This window comes from Numenius arquata, chromosome 2, assembly GCF_964106895.1.
Source record: "Numenius arquata chromosome 2, bNumArq3.hap1.1, whole genome shotgun sequence".
Lineage (NCBI taxonomy): Eukaryota > Metazoa > Chordata > Aves > Charadriiformes > Scolopacidae > Numenius > Numenius arquata.
In genome coordinates, this window is record NC_133577.1 from 36922420 (window position 1) to 36945381 (window position 22962).

Consider the following 22962-nt stretch of genomic DNA (forward strand, 5'->3'; position numbering starts at 1 on the left):
AAAATGAACATGAGTGAGTTTGATATTCAAAAGGTGCCTAGAGGACATCAGTGCCGTATGTTCTAAATGAGGTTTTATTTTGTTACATAGTTCATGAGCTTGCTGACAAGATCTGAGCTTTTCGTTCACCGTGAGAATGGCAAAAGGCTAGGATAGCTGTGCCACAGCTGGTCAACCACCAACTCACCCAGGAAAACCACATACCTGTCCTCTACTACCAAAGTGATACTGAGACTTACAAGTCCATACTTTCTTTACACATAAACTTGTACTTCCCTGACTAAAGTGGGCATTTCACAACATTTGGGCTTTGTGTATTTGTCTTTGAGTTAAATAAGGCTTTCCTGAAGGCACCTCTCATGGATATGCTTATGAGTACAGCTTCACTGTATATACATGCTTTTAATGAAAGAATGTGGAACACAGAGGCTATTCACAGTTGCATTTAAAGTCATTCTTAGGGGATGAAAAAACACTAGCAAAAAAGCCCTAAACAAGGAGCAACCCCTCCTCCTCCAGAGTCAAAAAAATGGTACCAATTTTCTACAGAAGAATTTAAACTGATTTTTTTCTGGGATTTTTTTTCCCTAGTTTTCTTCCTTTCAATCTCCCCTCATTTTTCGCTTTCTTCTCCACTTAGCAGGAAAAGGAGGAGTAGTGAAGAAAATGAGAGAAAATATCTTTGACAGGGCGTGACGGTAAAAAAACCAGCCAAAATTAAATTCTTGAAGGATGGTTTGCTTAAAAAAGTTTATAAAACTTTGACCAGCAATATTACACAGAGCAGCGAGAAATCCAGTATCTGATTCCTTGAGAACAAATGGGCTAATATAGTGCAAGAACAGGACTAAGGAGGGATAGATTCTTAGGAGTACTGTTTACACATGGCGAACAGACAGTCTCTCCCTACATGGCAATCTCTCCATCAGCTCAGAGTTCACTGTGTTTTGAAGACATGGCTTGTTTTAGACAACAGTGTGGCCTCACTGATGGCCTTTGGAAGTGAGCATTTACAGTGTCTTTTTTATTGTTCTAGAGAAGATTTTCCTCAGGTGAAATTCACTGTTGGCTTGCAGCAACCAACTCTTCTTGCACTTCCAAGGTTCACTGGGAGCTGTATTTCAGAAGCATACTAAATACCCTGGAGCAGCACTGTTCTCACATGCGTTCTTTCTAGTAAAACCACACAGATGTAGTGTATTGATCAGGACAGTTAAGACCTTAAATAAACAAACAAACAAACAAATGACAGAAACTACGCTTAAGACTTCACTGAGCTCTAAACCAGGCCCCGTGGCTGAACATTTTAGAAGCACACAGCAGTGTAAATTCCACTCTCTTTTTACGATCAAACTCCACTCATCTCCACAGGGAACAGAGCTGAGTCAAGATAACAAAACTGTTCTACTCCACCCTACTTGTGGGTCTGGAAAAACAAGGCTTAGGACTCTTCAGAGAGACGGAGAGAGACAAATAGAAGGGAGGTACACTGATGGGACTCAAAGCGAGCCAGCAGCAAAAAAGTCAAAACAGAACACATACAAGGGAAATAAGCCTTCATCTGTTCTGAGACAAAACATGCAATATTATCTATTTTTACTAACATGTGCATCCACCTACCCCTTCTTTAAATGAGTCACATAGGCACTCTGTAGAGCTGCTTCCAGGAAGTAGGAAAGTTCAAACTCAGAGTAAGTCATGCTGCTGCCCTTGATACTCCTTGAATGCGTGTTGCCGAAGGTCTGTGAGGGGAGGAAAGAAATATCTGGGATTACAGACAACTCTTTGAACTAGTCAGTTCCTCATGAGCCAGACACATCTCCAACAACACAATGTTAGCTTCTGCCATCAGGTTCCTCCTCCTACTCGAAAACTTACCTTCATTAGCTACCCAAAAACCTTTCAAAGTTAACTTTAAAATAAATAACACATAATAAATAAATAAATACAGTGAGTTCCATGCAATATTCTACATGCAATATGAGTTTGAAACACCATCCCTTATTACTTTCCAACCTTTAAAAAAGTAAGGAGAAAGCTATGCATTAATACCAAAAGCTTCAGAAGTACCACTCCAACCATGTAGATCCCGCATCTTGCACAAAAATATTAATGCAATGTTTGAGTAGGTATGTCTAGTTCAACATAACATAAACATATGTTAAGAATTAGTAAGCTATCAGGAGTCCTGGTGAAAGAATCTTAGCCTTTCCTCTGTTTCTCCCATCAAATCCTTCTTGCTTTTGCTTCCTTACTGGTAACAAACAGCTTTCATTGTTGAAAGTTGCCCCATGTGAACTCTCCAAAGCAGGGTTTTACATCCAGGACTGGAGAAGGCTGATGGACTTCTAGTACATCTATCAGTAATCCTGCATTCTTGTCTCTGTGTCCAGAAGAGGAATGAATTACAGTTCAAACTCTTTCCCTTCCTTGAAGACACAAGCTGTCAGTAAAAACTTTTACAGTGCTCAGTACTGGCAGGTACTCATACTTCCACATGGGAAGGACAGTACTAAATTTTAAATAAAATAGCCATTCAGCTTTCTCCTACAAACAGACAGAGCAGAAAACTTGTTAGTTTGCTTTCTTTATGAATTTTTATTTATGCACTTAACCTAATTTTTTTTCTTGTTTTAATGCAATTAAAAATAAAACCTGGAACAGACACACACCTTTGCTGCTAAGAAGAGCAGAAATATCTGGTCAGATGGCCCATGGCTGTTAATTACAGAAGAACAGGTAACTTGCATTGCCATCAGTGCTGCTGGTGGTGTCAAGCATAATGTGTGGCAAAAGAAGGGCACGGAAGCACATAGTGTGCCCTGTTAAACTCAGCTAGGCAAAGTTACAGAGATCACTAAGCATGTGCCTAGAAAATCAGTGGCATGTATTACAGCTCAGTAGAGGGCTCACACTACTCATCTTCCTCGGCCCCCTAGCCAACCACTGACTGAGCAGTTGCTTGCTACTAATGATCTAGGTTCCTCCAGTTTCACTTGGAGAAGGTGAAGCACTGGCAGTTAAAACTGCTATGGCTGACCCAAAACCATTACTGTCAACTTGCTAGGGATCTCAATATCCACTGCTGTCTATCATTTACATGGCCAATATGTAAAATATCTTAGGTTCCTTCATGCTGGCACTTGCTATGCAAACTTTGTAGTCCCTCTTTAGCAAGGGCTAAACTTGAGATACAACCTGAGCATATCCGAGGTATTCAGTGCTTTACCACAGGCAAAACTGGTTTCCAGACCTCATTCTCAGGGGAAACGGGCAGAGACCAGATAAACCGCTGTTTTGCAAGCGCTTATAACGAGACACCTCACTCCTTCCAACTTGTTCTCATACTCCTTATTGGCTATGACCACTTGGCATTTCCCCATCTTTTTTGCTCTCAAACCCCTGGAAATTCTACCCAGGCCACCAGGTAACACGCTGAGCACGTTTTTTCTTACCTTTTCAAGCTCCTGCAAGTATACCTGGGCAATGACACATGCTGTCTCAAAACAAGCCATGACTTCCTGCTCCCTTTCACACAGTCGAGCACGTGTGGCAATTGAGTTGGTTGAGCGCTCCAGTGACAGACCTGCAAAATGGCAACACCTTCTTTAGCTGGAGTCCCCCGACAGAAGTATGGCCATGTTAGTCCTTCATTTACCAGCTGACAGGGAAGTTTTTCCATAGGTGGGTTTCCCCTTTGTTTTAGTGACTTTCAGGAAAAGACCCCCGGGAAAATATAATTCCTACACATGCAAGGCATTTTTGTCATGCTGCTCTAGCACACGGTGCCACTGCACGCTTCTATAGTGCCTTTCAAACACTTTACGAAGAAAGGACGTACATCCCCCTGGTAGGGATGAGCAAGCAGAGAAATTAAGGCCTATATTTCCAAAGACTGTTATAGATTTTGGGTGCTTCAACACAAGTGCTCTTTCAGAAACACCCTGGCACTGGATTTGAGAATTCCTAAGCATCCACTATTCCAAGTGAAGCTTTCAATAAGTAGCAGTTTTGAGGGGGAAAAAAATAAACTGGAAAATGATACTAAAACAAAGTTGGAAAATCTAAGGCCTCTTGGAAAATCTGAGCACATGCATATTGCACATGGACACACAGCAAGCTCTTGGCAAGGCACAAGAGACTCTTAACCACAAGATCACTCTCTTTTCCAAAGAAAGGAAAAAAACCCTGTGTTTTGTACTACTAAAACTCTTTCTTGAATCAACATCCAACCCCACTCACAAACAAAAAGCTTGTTAATTGAAGACCCACAGCTATTGTCCCTACATGAAAATCTTTTATTATCAGATCCTTGTCTGGCATCACAGTACGAAATCCTTTATTTCTCTAAATCTATTTGGAGAGGCTACACATCCACATACCAATTTTACTCTGATCAGCACAGGTTCTTATGACACACTGGATCTTTACAATACACCACTACTTGGAAACTCAGGTCTTCCACCTACCAACCACAAGTGCACTGATGCCCAGTAGCCCAACACAGGTTGTAAAAAGTTCAGCACATGCTTCCGTATAGATTTCATCTATAATAACACTCCCTAATACCAATGAAAAACATGTAAGATGTAATAAAAAATCCTAGTGTTCCTGACACAGATCCAGAAGTGATGAAAGAAGAAAGAGTTCAGCTGTCTGGACAGCCTCTCCAAGGAAGCCATTTAGACTGCTGCAGCGTACAGCAAAGGACACTGCTCCACATGAGGAGCCACCACATGTACCAGGAGCCACGCTTTCCTGGGCTCCCCCAATCCCAAGAGGCACAGCACCTCAGCACAGCTCATTTCAGGAGTCTGAGGTGGCAATAGGGAGCCAGGTTTCCCCATGATGGACAATGCAGTATGAGCACTCACGTTGGAGGAGCCTCAGGTTCCTAGGAGTCTTAGCTTTGTTTACTTCTCATGTTCAACGTTTCTGTTTTGTCCCCTTGGTTACTCTGCTAGGAGTTTCCCTATCTCATGTCTTACATTTGAGCCAGATATGAGCAGTAAGTTCAGTGGGTTGAGATGAGAAGTGCAAGCTTGAGAGGTGGCTCCCCAATCTTTCTGCCCTCTCCCAAGACAGAATTGCACAGCACATTCCTTCAAGGACCTATGTCTTGGAGGACCACATGTTAGTACTTTTCACCTTTGAAAATCCTGACCAGAGTACAGCAGGGGGAGTGGATTTACTTCAAACTGACGGGGCGGGGGACAGGGACGATGATCATTTTGCTGCTCTTAACTAATGCCCATTCTGTGTTGTCTCCTTTCTACTGACATACACTTTGTACAGCATCCCACATCTAACAGATTTTGTCTTCTAGTCCATCTCTGAAGTCTTTGGCTTTATATCACGTGTTGTTTTCCTATTATTTCAAAGCTTCTATTTCCTAACCCTGTTGCTATGTAATGAAGAGGAAAAGAGAACGTTAACTCTCTATACAGAAAAAGAAACCATCCAGTGCTGAAGCTAGAACAATCAGCCTACAAATATTCTTCTTAGATCTGTCTCAGTTTTATCTACCTCTGAATTTCTAGTCATTCCCCTTAATTGAAAATAAATTTTAAGAACCGTTGCATTTCAGAGTCACCATCCCCTTAAGTGCAAAGTGAGGCTGAGGGCCCTGAAAGAAATCCGGTACCATCCATCGTCATTCATACACGTGAAACATTTAATCAAACTGCAAGAGCCATCCTAGCACAGTCTGTATGGGGGTGGTTATCGTGGGAGATGTCACACAGAAAAAACAGACTGATAAAAAGCCATTTACATACATGCTGCAGCCCACTGCAAGGAGCTACTATCTCTAAGCTCTGACGTGGGGGAGGAAAGCAAGCAGCCTTTGCCAGCACCAAGCACTGACAACAAACGCGCCCATCCATGCGGTCAGAAAAACAGAGCTGGGGCTGATGAGAGACAGGGGAATGAACATCTCCAAAAAGGTTTCTTGCCACAGTAAGAAGAGAGCAATATACAGTGAATTAAAACAGATACTATGCTACATTGTGCACATTTTTCTACTTGTAAAGGGCAAGAAGGAAAAACGATCCACGTGATGTGACATTAGTCACAGTTCTTTCTACTAATACTACATGCACTGACCTGATGTCATCATAGTATAAAATCTTCTACAGAATCCGAACAGGGCTATTCTTCCCTACCACAGAAATGCAATGAAAAGAAAAATTAGTAGACAAAAATCCAGTAGACAAAGTGAAGAGCAGAATAATAACAAAAGTTCCCTACTCTTGCAGCCACCAATTCAATTCTCACAGTTCAAAGCCCCAACAATTACAGATTTGCTTAAGATGCAGTTGGACGAGACTGTTTAAAAGCCCTCTGGTCCTGAGAGCACAAATTCTACTAAGTCTTCGCAATCCCCCAGTTATCAGCACAGGAAAAATTTTGCACCACAACATACATTTTAAATTCAATGCAGTTCCCAAAAAGTGTCAGAAAGCCATGAAAGCGCATGCTACTTTCACACTGGATTTAGCAAGAAAAGTGTAGCTCTTGCTAAGACAGAATTAGCTTCCGAGTAAAGCATAAAGCCATATGCTTTCTTGGTTAAGGAAAAGGGACTTGGGTATGTTTCACAACCAGTTATGGTAAGATAATACCAATTTGTAACTCATCTCATATGAATCGGGTGCCCAAATTTAAATATATACATACATATATACCATAAGAACGCTTTATATAGCTAAGATACAGATTTCTAATACAGTCTAGTCCAAGCTCAAGACTTAAAGAGAGACAAGCTTCCAGATTGTCCTTTCTAAAAGATCAAACTCTTTCTACCCGCTTCAGAGGCAGTAACTTTCTATGTACAGCAACACTATTATCCTTTCCTGCATAAAGATAAGGATTCTATTCACCTCCTCTAGTTCTCGCAAAGATTCATTTTTGGCTCTTGATCTCTCTATAATCTTTGCCCCTTCTTGTCCCCTTCTAAACCTAATCTGCATTTATGTCAGGAAAAAAACCATACCCATAAGGTTTGTAAGAGGTGTCACCAAACTAATTTCTACCTAGAGCTGAAATGCACTGCTTTCATTTATGGAAACCTGAAAGGGGAGATTTTATGAAGGCTTTTTTTCCACTTTTATCTCACTGAGTCCTTGCCAAGGGAAAACATCGTATCATGTAGCTCCAGTGCTATGAAGTGATGTTATTACCAGAACTGGAACATACATGTGTACATTGACATGTGATATCAAGATTCTCAGCAACACAAGTGAGATGAAAATTCATGCTGGAAGAGATCCCAGAGGGTCCACAGTACAACTTCCTGCTCAAAGCAGGGTGCTACCTAGCCTGGTCTTGCAAACTTCAGCACATAGACGGAGGCTGCACAACCACTACAGAGAACAGGAGGCTAAGGTGGCATTCTTCCTCTCCTCCAGTTCATGAAATAGTTCTCCAAATAGCAGCATTCCTCCTTCTGAGTAGGAGGAATATACCAATCCACTCACAGGTTCTTTTAATTTTCCTTTTTACATAGACTTGCAGCCTCCCATATTTGGATGAATTTACACAACTGGGGAATGGTGGCTTCGTAGGTGGCAAGAATTCAGGGTCAGCAGCAGCACACTACTGTCACCAACAGTGTTAGCCTGCAGCTGCTAAAACCCCATAGCCCAGGAGCATCACAGCTACCTGGCAATCTAAGGAAGGAATCAAAGAAACACAATAGCACACAGAGCGTGAAACGTACCTCTTGTATTGTGTCCTGGTGCTATACTAGAGTTGAACACAGGTAGGGCATCATGGAGCAAAAGACAGCGTAAGGTGGAACTTTGAGCCCTGCCAACAGCATCTGCTCTAGTGGGCAGCGCAAGGTTATAGCACCTGTGCCACACAGACAGGCCATCCTTGCCAGAAGCCAGCGCGCTGCTCAGCTAAGTGCATGCAATAGTTTTACTCTAGCTACAGGAAGATAAACAATTTGTCATGAGGTAAGCCAGGTGTGAACATATTGCATGGCAACCGCCGCAAGGAAACTGGTTGTGTTCACGTTCTCATTCTGTGGTGAACCCCAGGTCATTCTGGGTAGCTGTCCCCAAGGGGAGGGTGCACTTCATTTCTAAGCAGCCTTCAGCCTCGTTCAGAAGGGTGGCTCTAAAAAAATCAATTAGCATTGAAACAAGACTACTTTTAAGACTGGCTCTTCAAACACATACACCCTGCATGCTGACTCATTGAAGTTCAGCAGAATACTAAACACTTCTCAAAGACAAAATTCAAAAGCAAAACCAAACCATTTTAGAGATAATGACTAGCCTGCCCCGCCGGCTAAGGCTTGAACTTAAGAGCACAGCCCTCGATCATCCTATCACATTACAGTGCCTTGGAAAGCAAAATAGCCTGAACCTCAACAAGTCAAAGCAGCAGTCAGGATTAGGCTGACATAGGCAAGACGCAGCACTATGCATTATTTCTACCACAATTCACAGCAGTTTAAATACTTCACATCACGGGTTTTGACATTCATCTCCCCAGCAATTAAACTGTGATTTTTCAGCAGGATTTATTTGCAGTGCAAATAGAAGAAGAGAGGGAAAAGGCCTAGAAGCCCTTAGTTTTGAACACATTCATTCATACTGCACCTCATGAAAGGTGGAGAGGAGTTTTGTTTTCCAAGAAAGCTGGGCAAACTTATTTCACCATTGCTTCCTATTATACAGGCTTGTTGTATATTCACAGCAATCTGTTATAAACTTGAGGTATTTTTCATGTAAAAATCTCAAAGGTAGAAAGCCAAAAAATTCCAGTAACCCTAAATAAAATTATCTGGATACCTTTTTGTCCATAAGCTGGGAACGAAGCCTGAAAATTTAAGAAACCTGTGCAAGGCTGCTTAGTTGCATCAAAGCAGAACTCAAGACCTCTGCTCCCAGCCTTCCCACTAAATGCAGTAAACCAATGCTAACAATGTTACTCCAATTATTTTGACATGATGAACTCTATCTATTTAGACTTGGAATTGCAGCTAAAGCTGACTGTTAAAACTAGGACAGCTTTTTGATTGAGTGGCTGTGAAGCCAGAAGGTGGCAACCGCTCCCCTGAGATGCAACCTCAGTCACCTACCCCTGACCAATGCCATGTAGGCTCCGTATCACACTGCGTATCTTACTGCAGAAATCAGCAAATCCAAAGATGCTCATTTTCCTGAGCATATCAAGTCTGGTTGACTGCTGACTGAATATGAGCCAGCAGTGTGGCCAAGATGGACAACAGCACCCTGCCCTGTATCAGGAATAGTGTGGTGAAAAGGACTAGGGAAGTGACCATCAGCACTGGTGAGGCCCCACCTCGAGTACCGTGTCCAATTTTGGGCCCCTTACCACAAAAAAAGACATTGAGGTGCTGGAGCAGCTCCAGAGAAAGTCAACAAAGCTGGTGAGGGGTCTAGAGAACGAGTCTTATGAGGAGTAGCTGAGGGAACTGGGGTTGTTTAGCCTGGAGAAAAGGAGGCTGAGGGGAGACCTTATTGCCCTTTACAACTACCTGAAAGGAGATTGTAGAGAGGCAGCGGTTGGTCTCTTCTCCCAAGTAACAGGTGATAGGACAAGAAGAAATGGCCTCAAGTTGCACCAGGGGAGGTTTAGACTGGATATTAGGAATGATTTTTACACTGAAAGGGTTATCAAGCATTGGAACAGGCTGCCGAGGGAAGTGGTTGAGGCACCATCCCTGGAGGTATTTAAAAGACAGGTAGACGTAGTGTTTAGCGATATACTTTAGTGATGGATTTTGTCAGAGTTAGGTTGATGGTTGGACTAGATGATCTGAAAGATCCCCTCCAACCCAGGAAATTCTATGATTCTATGACCTGCTGCCTCTCTGCTGGCTGCTTTTAAGCTACATGGCAGATCTTTGAACCTTAGTTTTAACCTGTAACACAGTGGTCTCCAAACTTTTTTGATCATACACCCCACGAGTAAAGAGAAAATGATTGTTGAGCATACACATCCAACATATGTATATAGTTATTTACACACACTGCTTTACAATATATTTACTATATATTTATATGGGTTTTTTTTTTTCAAAAAGTACCTGCTAGGTAGCATGCTACTGACAGCCACCTCTCATCACAGAAAAGGTCAGCAAACTCAAAACACTTGACTTCTTGTAAAACAAAAAAAGGCATAACTTGTCTTTAAGTCTGACAACTTTTTTTAAGCACTTCGCCAGGAGATAACCAGTGAGCTTTGGTGTGGTACAAAAGATGTTCATGGTCACCCCCCATCACAGTACAAGTATTCTCATAGTATTTACAAAGTATTGTAAAGATTCTCTTTAAAAGTCTTGTGTTTATAGAGCTAAACACATTGATCACATCCTACAGCACTTTGTGCACTTCCAAGTCCCACTATGCTGCAAAGTAGTTCTTAAGTGTATTTCATTATTGAACCAGAATCTAGTAAACTCCATCAGCTGAGACATACTAGAAACATCTGTACTTTCGTGCAACTGTATAGCAAACCTCCCACACCATGTAATTTGTTCTAATACTTGTTTCTCCAAGTCTTTTGCAATGTTGTTATGTGTCTTCCAAAGGAATGCATTTTAGTTTGTTGCCATATTGTCTTCTGTGTATTCTTTCAGCCATTTTGCAGAGGCAGGAAGAACAAGTTTTCCCCAATGGTATGTGGTTTTTTCATCTTCTGCTGTAAGAAACTTCAAAAGAGGCTTCTAAAAATAATTTACCATTAAGTAAATTGAGTATCACTGGACTTTAAACACTGCCGATTAGATCTGGTTAGACTGCCATTGCTCGTAATGTGGCTAATGAAGAGCTCGTGATAGGAGTAGTCTCACCTCTGCCTTTTCTTATTGTTCACTGTGCTCATGTTATTAGTACTACCTGCAATCTGCAAGTTCTTTGATGGAATCTTTAAGCTACTTGTCTATTTCACGAGGGTTAGTTTAGTTAAATCTAGATAATATAATACATAAATTCACTTAACCAGACACATGTGAACAGCATGCATGAACTGCAGTACGCTGGAAGTGAAAATACAGGGGCCTCTGTGAGCCCCTCTGCACTGCTGAATATCCACTCTTCCACAAGACACTTTGTGGACATGGGACCCTCAGACATACAGACTGAGCGAGGGCACCACTGTCAATCCAATACATTAGTATAGCTTAATTTTAATGGTCATTTGTTTGGGGTTTTTTAAAGAAAAAATAAATATAAGTTCCAGTATTTTTCTCCTGCACCCCAGTGGATCACCTTGCACACCCCTTAAGGCACACACACCCCACTTTGGGGACCGCTGCTAGAACATGTTCACTGTCCTGGTACAAGAGGGCACTACAAGAGGGCACCTCCATTCCATGACATAGCTGATAGCAGTTACGGAGGTGCCTCTGCTGGAGCAATGCTATGGGGCACAGCAAACACAGGGGAGAACGGCAATCTCTTCCAGCCCCACATCTAAATGACTTTGTCAACACCATCCACATTCATAAAATTCCAGGGCATGCTGCAAGAATTACATTTTTTTCCCTGGTCTAAATACAACAGGCAGAATCAGATGAGAAAAAATTAAAAGTGGACGGGGCACAAAGCAGAGAGATGGTGCTGATGACCAAGTATTGAGATTTATTCAGCTTGAGCTCATCTGCACCACTGCCAGGCAGCATCAACAGTGAGAAAGTTCTGTTCTAGCTGCAGTCACAGTCACTGAACCAGAGTACCCCACCTTCACGTGTACTCTGGGAGCAGGAAGGAGAAGATAGGAAGGTAATTCAGATTTTACTGTGCTGATTTGTATCAAGCACTCAAGACAATTCTATTTAAATTTCTTTAAAACGGGCATAGCCTGTGAAGACTAACAGTTTATTCCCCTGTAACTTAAAGAGATGGTCAGAGACATTCAGAGCTTACTCCAAGGTAAACCAGCCCGTGGAAGTCTTCCCATCGCCACTGGACACACACCATGCTACACAACACAGCCCCAGCATGGGGACAGCATCATAGCCATGTAAGTGCTACCCCTAGTTTAGGCCACCTGAGACTACATTTGTATTTGTTTTCTTTTAGTGAAAATAAGATGTTGTCTCACGTTCCCACACAAGCATTGTGCATTCTTTGTTCCATTTCCTCAGAAAAGCATGTGAAACTACTCTTGTATCTTCTGACGTTGCTGACCCCACAGCTTTAGAGAACTAAATGATAGTGCAGGAGGTGGAGAGGCTTTGTGCATGTGTGCAACCAGCACCTGCAATTGTGTGTGGAGAAGGTAGTAGAAGACTAACAAAACTTCACAGTCACAGAAACAAAATCTCATTAACAAGAGGAACAAGAAGTTATTGTTGTCTTCTGTTTTTCAAAGTTCAGTTATTTGCATTTAGTGGCCTGCAGCTAGCTCTCCTGAGAAGTCTAAAATCACACCCATGCTGCATTTATGCATAGCAGATTGTGCTAAACAAACTACTTCTAAAATGCAAACAGAAAAAAGTAAACTACCTTACTCAACAGCAGAGAAGAGCTCATGGAGCGCAGCAGGGAAACCTGCTTCCCAGCTGCCACAAGAAGCCTAGGAACACCAAGAATGCCACAGCTGGGCCTGGCAACTCTTTCACATCGAAGCTAAAAAGCAGCGGCACCAAGGCACACAATTCACCAGCATGCAACAGGTTTCGAAGTCATCACTGTCACAACATAAGAGCAACTCCAAACTCCTAAATTTCTAGCCGAAAACCCACAGTAGACATACTAATACTAGGCCCTTTTATCAAGACATCAGCATCTACAAACCGGGGCTTTTGCCTATTAGACAGCTACTCTGATGCCAACATGAATAAACAGCATGCTTCCTGTCAAGCTGGCAGAATTGTGAACACAAGCACTTTGAAGTGTGTACCAGGTATAGAACAAAGTTGCTCTCTCCAATGTGGATTAACATTTAAAAGATGCAGTTTTTGTCAAGCAAAAGTGAAAACAAGTTCTGCCAACAAAAAGCCTTACCCTCATTTACTCAGTTTTTAATGTCACATTGCATCATACATCCTTGTGGCTGGGACTCAATTTTCCTAATGGTCAGGCAAGAAAACTAGTTTTATTATTTAGGTTCTGCTTAAAGGAATCCATCTCCCACAGATCTCAATGCTCAGAGATATGAATCTCAGCCATTTTTAGTCATCATGGAAGGATTCCAACATAAAGGAATCTGTATCCTGCCCCGACAGACCTTTTTAAAAAAAAAAAAAAAAAATAATGAAAACAAGTTTTTTCTTCCATTGCAGTTTGTCTGCAAGGGGACTTAGTCATAGCAGCAGCTGAAAATACTGGCAAAAGTAACCTCACTGAGTAGCTGCCAGTAGAAGAAACAGCAGTTAAAGAACAGGAGGAGACTACTGAAAGCCAGTGTATCATATCAAAAGCAACATCTATGTTAAAACAGCTGCATATTGCCAAATGTCAATCATCCTCATGAAGCCCATTATCAAACAAGACCAATATATTTGCACACAAAAAAAAGGTGAAAGCAAAGTTTTAGATAATTTTTCCCACAACTTTCGCCCAAACCTATGCTTTTCTTTTCTTAACTTTGTGCCCTGTATAATTCTGGCTCATCACAATCAACAAACTTTCCTGACGACTATGAGGAACCCTGGTGTTGTCTTCAGGAAAGTCTTTGCTACTCTCCTGGACACTACAAAGAATTCAAGTGCCTTTGGCCAGCACTGTCACTTCCAAGGTGGGCAGGTTCCAGACAGTAGTGAATTGGAGCCCCAGCGAAGTCAGCACGCTTTAAAGTAACAACTCTCCTGGTCTAAGCAGGATGATGAGGGTAGAGAAGTAGGACCTCCACACACTATCTCTTTTTAGTTATTACAGCAATGTTTTTTTCTCAGAGAGCTTCAAGAACTCATCAGAAATCAGCCTGTGCAAAAGATCCCAAGCACAAGAGTATGCATAATCACAGGGAGGCTTTTTTGGCATCCAAGGGGCAGAGTAGTATTCCAAATGCTTGTCTGGAAAAAGGAGAATGAACCTTGCAAAATGTTATGCCCTCTGAAATGCGGAGCAGGTTCAGAAAGTGCACGTATAGCCTGTTAACAGGATTGTAAAACATGACTTGAACTAAAAGCTTTGTCTAAATAAAACCAAACAGGAAAGCTCATTTTTCCCATTTTAATCTGCAAATTAAAAAAAAATAAAATGCACACATGACAAGAAATTTATCAGTTTTAACACTTAACAGAAACACTGAGTTAAAACAATGTCTGTAGCAAGTGAAATTCACTTGTTTAACTGAAAAGATTTTCTTTAAAGAGGAAAAAGTAGATTTATCAGAACTTAGCTTTGCAATAAAGCTACCTTTAGCTGTACATTTTATTCTGATTTCCAAACAAATGCAGCTGAATACAAATCTAACCTAGGAAATTAATCATCCTGTGGAAAACCATATTAGAAAATGAATGACACACAAGTAAATGTCAAAATTAAAGACTCCAACATAGTGTATGAACGTGGGTGATATATCGTCCAATTAATTAGAATTAACAATTTTAATACCAGACTTATGTTTACTGAGTGCAAACCTACATGTTTTTAATAGTTCTGCAAACACAAAATAAGAAATTAATTAAGCAGCACAAGCACAAAAGGAAGTTTAAAGTAGATTATTCAAATTTCAAGGCTTCAGTTAGTCAATTTAAAATCATGATTAAACCCAAGCAGGTAGTTTTGAAACGAGCTGAGTAAAAGGTCAGTTTTTCTGTTTATTATCTCTGTGCGATATCACTATTTTTCTTTCACCACCGTAACCTCCAAAGAACCACTTCCAGTATTACAAACCCAAGACAAAGATTTCACAGGGGGAGACAGCAGAACAATATATTTCCAAGCAATACTGACCTCATTATCATTGAAGTTTTAAAAAATACAACCATAAGAGAAACAGGAAAACATGTAAGATCAGTAGTTTGTCCTAAAAAAGAGCAAACAAAAAACCCTGAAAACCCACAAAGAGCTGGACCGAACCCAGAACCCTGGATGCAGGCTCCAGGCTGTTTAGCATAATCAAGCTCAGGAAAAACCCTCATGTGGTGGATTCAGGGTTTTGCTTTCAGCAATAGCATTCACAGCTCTTAGGAGGGCTCATAAAAACCAGTGGCTCAATCCAGCAAAGTTTCTCATGATCTTACAGTTTTTCAGAGGTGTCACACTGCAGATCTTACACAGCTTTAAATGACTCAAATGGGTTCAAGAACAAAATAAAGACTTCTCCGAGCCGTTGAACTAACAACATCTCTTTTCCTTGTATGTGTGACTTGTGGTTGGACTTGTTACAACAGAACACAGACTATCATCAAAGCTTCTTACAGACACAGTATCACCTTGTTCTCTTCCACATGGATTTTTCAAAGGTCTAAAAAGGCCAAGCTCACGCTGCAGCTTTCTGATACAAGGAATTAATCTCACCCATATTTAGACACCCACAAAAAAGTTAGTGCACAGCCTCCTCACAGTCAGCAAAGAGGAGGCTGTACTGTACAATACCATAGAATCATCCAGGTTGGAAGAGACCCTTGGGATCATCGAGTCCAACCATCTACCCTACACTACAAAGTTCTTCCCTATAACATATCCCCCAACACCACATCTAAACGTCTCTTAAACACATCCAGGGATGGTGACTCAACCACCTCCCTGGGCAGCCTATTCCAATGCCCGACCACTCGTGCGCTTCATCTGTGTCAGACGCCATTTGAAACGGTGATGAATCACCCCAGCCAACTTCTGACTGTACAGAGAGTTCAGATTGCAACTGCACAAGTTAAACTCACCCTGAGCTAAAAACGGCCAATAACAATACAAAAATTACTGCAGAATGGACTGGGACAAAAGGAGAAAAAGAGGCAGTGGGACTGTTAAAGCTTCAACTTACGAGAAAATCAGCTAGATACCATTTGCAATGCTATGTCATCACTGCACAGATTTAGACAGCTACCTATCTCCGGGATACCCCCCTCCAGTTGGAAGAAGTCCAGTGCCTGGCCTGACAGCTGGCCTGATCGACACAGGAGCTCCTCTGCACGGGGCTGACTGGCCTTGCAGCAGCTCTGATGCCACACATCTTAACCACAAGCACTGCAGCAAGCCAAAGGCACCCTCAGTCCTTACAAAGACAGGACCTACACGTCACATCAGCCCTGCCTGAGCCTTCATCACTCCGGCTGGCAACAGTCTCCTTCAGCTTTTGACATGCTCTCAACACAGCGCAGCAAGGAAGGCTGTGCAACAAACGTTGCAACAACATAGCAGCCTTTCTACAAACTTTGACTTCAGGTATGCTGAAGCCCTGGCTAGAGCTATACTTTGCTTTGTTAAAGGCTTGTGACCCACCCTACTACCAGGAAGATTTATCCACTGGGATCAGAGATCTCTGCAAGGTTTCTGCAGCAAGTACAGCCAGAGGGAAACCAACGGGCTCCAGCAGTTACACGCATTGTTCTGAAGTCTTTTTCACTTGCTTGTTTCAAATGGACAATGCCAGATAATGAAGCCACAACATGTCCCAAGTGAATTAGAAGCAAAATGAGAGCAAGTTTGCTTACTCAATACTATTTTATGCAACAGAAAGAACTGCTTGTATCAGAGATTACCTGCCACACTGTGAACTGAGCAGAATTAACTTCATGGAGGACGGGGAGGAAGGAGACAAGTACAGAGCAACCATCTGTTAACTAACTATAACAGGTTAAGATTAGTCATTGTGAAAAATTAAACTGTTATCAGAGCTCCACTCACAGTGCCCACAGAATTTCTCTCCTCACAACATGGGGATTTAGAAACAGGATACACAGAAGCAGTCGGCTGAGAAACTGAGAGAGTCCTCTGTGCCATTTCTCCTGTGACTTGTCAACTCCTCAAGTCCCCACGTTTATAAGTAACTTCAACGTTTACTGCTTGATACTCACCTTGGGTGGAAGTCTACTGAGCAAGGCAAGCAAGAAACTTTTTCCCTGTTCAGCTTCTGCAGTCCAATCACAAAGGTATAAAATCCATATTGCTTCTTACCATAATATGAACCTACTACATGCTATGGTCCTTCAAAGGAATATCTCAGAGATTTAGTTCAATGTCCAACCTTCAGTGCTGTGGAGCTCAAAAGGTGCTCTAAAAAAAGCAAAGTTTTGCTGGTTCACATTTCATTTCTCCCCCCCAGTGTATCCCATAACTTTCTCATCGTATTTTTGTTTGTTTCCAACAGTAAAAGGATGAGTGTGAGTGCCTTTGATTTGACTTCTTTTTCTTCCATGACCTTTCGAGCATTATCTGGAGTGCCTGAGAACCTAAACTGACATTCCGCGTACAGGCACAACCTAGCAGTACTAGTTACTCAAAACCAAGGTGGTTTCAGGTTCATACTAAGAAGTGATACAATGTTCTAGCGTTTAACCAAACACTATGTATGAGCTGGGATACGCTATTAAACCAACTGCTTTCTCCCATTACTGACAATCTAAGTAAGAAATTAAGTGGGCAACCTAAGTTCTGCCCTGAAATAAAGACAGGAATGTGCCTTTTCTAGATTGTTGCCCAAATGATCCCTGCAAAAATTTTACTACCAATGATGTTCAAGAGTGTCTCTGAAGAAGCTTTCAGCTTGCATAAGCAACCAGTAGTTCAAGCAAAGGCAATAATATGGTATGGATCAACAGAATTTCTGCAGAGATAGCAAATGACAAAAGGGGAATAAGAAAAATCTTTAGCGTAAAGTATAATTGAATTTTAAACAATTCAGCTCTGTGCTGTTACTTGCCCTGCAAAGGTAGCCTGGACAGACATGTTTTGAAATGAAAATTTAAATTCACACTGCTGTAGCCATAGTTATTTGTACAAACTTCTAACATTTAAGGGCTTTTTTTCTCTAAGACTGGGAGGTTGAGCACATGGCATGGGGGAACAGTGATCCTAGCAATGAATGCCCTCTCAAAACTCAGCTGGACAAGCCTCACTCTGCTGGACTTTTCTCTGTCAGAAACTTTGGTAGAATACTGAGTGACCTACTGTACCCTTGATATCTTGGATAATCTGAATATAACAATCATGGAGGATAAAAACTGTGGAACAGTAACAGCACAGAGATTGCTCTGCAATGGCAGGGGCTCCTTATGGTATACACACAAATACAGGGGCAACACAATATTTACGTTCCATGCTAAACATCATGGGGAAAAAAAAATTTATGGCCTGATCCTCCAAGGCAAACCCCTCACCCCCAAGGTGAGGCCCTTCACCAAGGGCCTTAACCAGTTCCCAGTAAGGACAGTGCATCTCCTTCAAACTCTGGAGTGCACCAATAGTTGCTCCCAAATACACTGCTATGAAACACACTGGCAGTCACTCACCCCTTTACGCCATGCAAGTGCTAGTACAAGTTACAAGTAAATTAGTCCTACTCCAAAAGAGCTCATTAGTGAAGCAGATTCAATCAGTGCCACAGAAAACAAAATCAAAGCAAGCAAAGCAGCACAAATAGGTTTTCAAAAAAGCTGAATGACCATGTGAGATCATGAAACACCCAAATTATTATCAGCAATACTAGAAGCCCAGTCAAACAGTATTTTGGGTTGATTTGGTTTCACTCTTTTACATACCAGTTGAAGGTATCTGATCATCAGAGTTCTCATTCACCTAATTAGCTGGTGGACATGCTGAAAAGAGTAGAAAGCAGTAGATAGGTAGCAGTACTTGAGCAACATTTACAAAGGAACTGAAAGCAAATGAAGGAGAAGATTACTGATCTTTTTTCCCCCCGAGTCAAAAACTGACTAGGGTCTTCCTTTCCCCCACTCAATAAGCAAATGCAATTTCACTACCCATAGAGGGAGTTTTTATTAGGATCTCTCAAACAGTGCAATGTCTGTAGAATTACAAGGGGAAGGAGAGATTCCTGTTTGTACATAAGGTCTGATACTGTGTGACATGCATTGCAAAAATATACTACCTGCTTTGAAAGCACATATTCTGTTAGTCCAGAGTTTAAAACTTGGAAACATTGTCTTTGCTTAATTTACAGAAAACACTAAAATTTACAAGTGGATGAACTCTTTCTGAAAGAAAGCATAGGCCCCAATTCAGCTGAGTGCTTGATTAAGATCTTCCCAAAACAGATACACAAGCTCAAGTGTGTTGCTGACTTACAGCCAACAGTTACTGCAAGATTTCCAATTTCAAGCTTTTCTTTACAAGCCAACCAAGTTTAAAAACCATGGACTACAACTCCATAATGCCTTTAAGTATAAACTACACAGACCATACGCAGTCGGATTTTCTAAAGCATTCAACATTGACCTAACTCTGCTCCAGTCAAATCACTTGGACAAATACCTTCAACTGCAACCTAAACACAGCTTACTTCAAATATGCATATGTGGTCTTTTACCTTTAATAACAAAGGCTTCAGTTACCAAGCGCAGCATGTACAGAGGTTCATCTTTTGTTGAGAGGTCATCAATTCCTGCTCTTGCATACATGCTGATGGCATCTCTGTAGGATCCCTCCACATAATGAAGCTTTCCTAGGATCAGCATAGTTTCTGTCATATACTTAGGCTGAAACGGAGCAGGGAAAGGAAAAAGTGTTTAAATGGTAAAATTCCAGACAGCAAGAATGAGGTAGTTCTGAACAAATTAAGCAGATTCATAATGCTTTCCTCTCAACATTGTAGCTCCACAGGCCAGAGTAGGAAGCATTTAAGCATCTAGAGATCTTAGGGCACTGCTGATGACAGGAGCAGGCAACAAAGGTCAGACAACTACTTTGGAGCTCAGTTTGGAAACACACAGCTTACAAGCCACCTCTTTGGTTTTAGCTGACCTATTCCATAGATTCACCAGCCACAGATAGCACATAAAAGCTTGGCATTGCCAGAACTACCTACATACATAGCAAGAAAATCCCCTGCTTTTAAACTAGGCAGAAAGCATCACTTTTTAGTCGTGCTCCCCTCTTCTCTCTACATTTAATTAAAGAGCGCATAAAGCTCACAGAATTTCTTAAGTTATCAAAGAATTTTCAGGCAACACTAGAAAAACAGAAGGCATGCCTGCAATTTCTGAGATTGTTTTGGTTTCTTAAGGATTGAAAACATGCATATGAAACTGTGTAACAAAAAAATCTCAGTAAAATACATCCGTTTAGACCCTTTTTATGCTTTGGAAAGCATGAAAACGTTCCTAAGCTTCATACTCTTTTTTTTTTTTAAAATACGTGTAGTCAATACAAGGTCAATGCTGTACAAGTAGCCAAGTCACCACTAACAAACAGTAACGGCAATTCGTGCAGCCAAACTTAGCACCAAGACCTGGAAGGATTCAGTGGTTCTGGCTGTTACTGGTGCTAAATTACAAAGAAAGAGGGTTGGATTGACTTCCCTTCCTTCCCCGCTCCTTTTTACTTTTTAAATACACTGACTTTCAAAAAATTAGGAAGAAGGAACTCCCCCAAAAAAGCCACTGCACACTTGCTCCCTGGAAATTAGCACGAAAAAAGTAAAACATACACTTCCAAGCTAACTAGCCTGTAAGTTTCAGGACCAAAAGTAATACAAGTCTAGAGCCGACTGTTGCAATTGATCATCTTTTTAAAGCCAGTTACACAACTGTGTGTCCAAGGACACCAATACAGCAGCAGCCATCGAAGCAGAGTCTTAAAACACTCCTAAAGCTCTGCAGCTGAGTTGACAGGCAGCTACCAACCACCCAGACCACAAAATAAAATAAAAGCATAACTTCGCATAACTTCTCTGGCAGAGAGTGAAAGCAAGGCAGTAATCCTGGACTCACACCACAACCTTAAGTGCCTGACAGCAGCTTGTGGCACATTTTACCTCTGATTTGGAGCTGACTAGGTGTACGCATTCCCTCAGACCAGGAGTAGCAGTCAGTCACTCAGCTGTGCTAGCCTGACAGCACAGTTATGTGGCCATGCCTCACTACCCCAGAGAATTCCTAACTATTTATCCTGCTTCTTTCTAACAAAAAATTAAACAGGATATATGCTTGTAGCACATAGTTCATTTGCATATGAAGAAGCAAGTCTCCCAACAGAAGACACCACAAAGTTGTATTGCATTACCACTCCATTAGTAATAATACAGCACATACAGGGACATGGACAGGCAACACCAACACCTTGTAACAGACTAATAATCATGTGAAAGAAGCATCCAGTTGGAAGAAATTACAACTACAGAGCCCACTTACTCGTAGTTTTCCTCTGCTTAAGATATTGGTAAGATACTCTTTAGCTTCGCTCAGTTTTGGCTCATTCTTCTCTGTCAGTGGAATGGAGTCCTTCAGTTTGGCAAAGTTTTCCTTCAAACATTCTTCCAGTAGAGCCTCCGCAAGCAGCATACTCCCGTAGTCCTCTGAAAGCACATAGCAACCAACAAGAAACATCGCTTAGTGCCGTATTGCTGATGAATAACATTAAAAAGCCAAAACAACACATCTTTGAGACACACAAACAGTAACCCAAATGAGGGAGTAAAGGAAGAACTACCAGACAGAAAAAAAGTTCCATTAAGTTCTAACTATTGGAAACAGTACGTTTCCTATGAAAAAAAATCAAATTATGTTTCTTTTTAACTTGAAGATTTTCCTTAATGAATTCTTCGATTCTGACAGCATAGTCCATAGTCTAGAATTCACATCACAAAACTCACTTTCAAAAGTATAAGACCAATCTTTGCAAATATTTAAGCACATGCTTTAGATTTACAAATGTACAAGCATGAAATACATGCTTCGGACTACAGATAGGCTATGAATTTCACTGCAGAACTGTAACCACATCAGAAAATGAAAATAGAGAATTTAGACATATTCTACACATCCATTACTAAAGACACAGAAGGCTTGACCCGATGACATAACTAATATACCGCATAAAATCCTTTCTACATTAAAATCCTCAAACACAGGTAGTAACACTGGATATGGCATGAAACATCATGCGATGTTGCAACTATGCACTGGGGGAAAAAAAAAAGTTTACTCCATCAGTGTACTTGGAGTTCTTGTATGATGGGTCCAGTTCTGCAGCTCATTTATTCATAAAAGTAGTACCTCAATCAGCTGACTAGTGGGTCAAGCAGGGTAAGAAAATCTTTGTAAGTCAAAGAGCCAAGCCCTAGATTTCATATATACTTCACATTTCAATGTCTGAAATTCTAGAATGCAGGAAACACGATAGTGTATCTATTTCTACATTTTCAGTCCATGGGACATCATATCCCCACTTACTACCTATACATTACTTACGGCATTAATAATCAACTTGTGGGTTCTTTTTTTTGTTTGTTTTAGATTTTTTGTTGTTCTGGCTTAAGTGTTCAGCTGCATATCAAATTATAACCATAGCTCTTCCTGATCAATTGCAGCTCTACAACTAACTTGCATGAACAAACTATATGTACATACAATGAGAAGTGTAAACATTAAAGTGTATTTCCCCCCATCCTTATATGCAATCAGTTCTACGCAACACTGAAGAGCTTTCAGATAGTCACTAATCTCTTAACCAAACTTAAGGAATTACGTAAGACCATACACAATTAAGAAATAAATATATACAATCTCTCAAAGTAAATACTACTATTAGAAAATCCAATCCAGACACACTATTGTTTCTGGAAACACAAAACTGTAACTAGTCTCTTGCTGGAAGAAAAGTTCTGTAGCAACAACAAAGCATTACTCTTTCATAACTAACAAGTTATGACATAGCAGCAAATTAACAAATAATGTTTTTACAGCAATCACACTGTTGTTATGCCTCCTAATTACAAGGGTACAAACTAATATGAACTCTTCAACTATTAATGCCCCCGAACTGCATGATGATCTCTGCACCCGGTAAGTGCTGCCAAAACCTGACTAAAGTTTAAAGGTCGGCCGTGTGGTTCTCAACACAGGGTTCA

The 22962-nt window shown here is 41.1% G+C and overlaps 1 protein-coding gene across 2 annotated transcripts in view; it reads right to left on the reverse strand.

Annotated features, from left to right (window-relative positions):
- The window catches only part of TTC7A (tetratricopeptide repeat domain 7A), a 182558-nt gene that overhangs the window by 158236 nt on the left and 1360 nt on the right, over positions 1-22962 (reverse strand). For both annotated transcript variants that reach the window (XM_074144216.1, XM_074144215.1), the window contains exons 2-5: positions 21245-21408; positions 19423-19591; positions 3456-3586; positions 1621-1742 (exon numbers count right to left, since the gene is read on the reverse strand). In XM_074144216.1, the coding sequence (XP_074000317.1) occupies positions 1621-1742; positions 3456-3586; positions 19423-19591; positions 21245-21408 (586 nt within the window). The remainder of the gene's footprint in view (positions 1-1620; positions 1743-3455; positions 3587-19422; positions 19592-21244; positions 21409-22962) is intronic.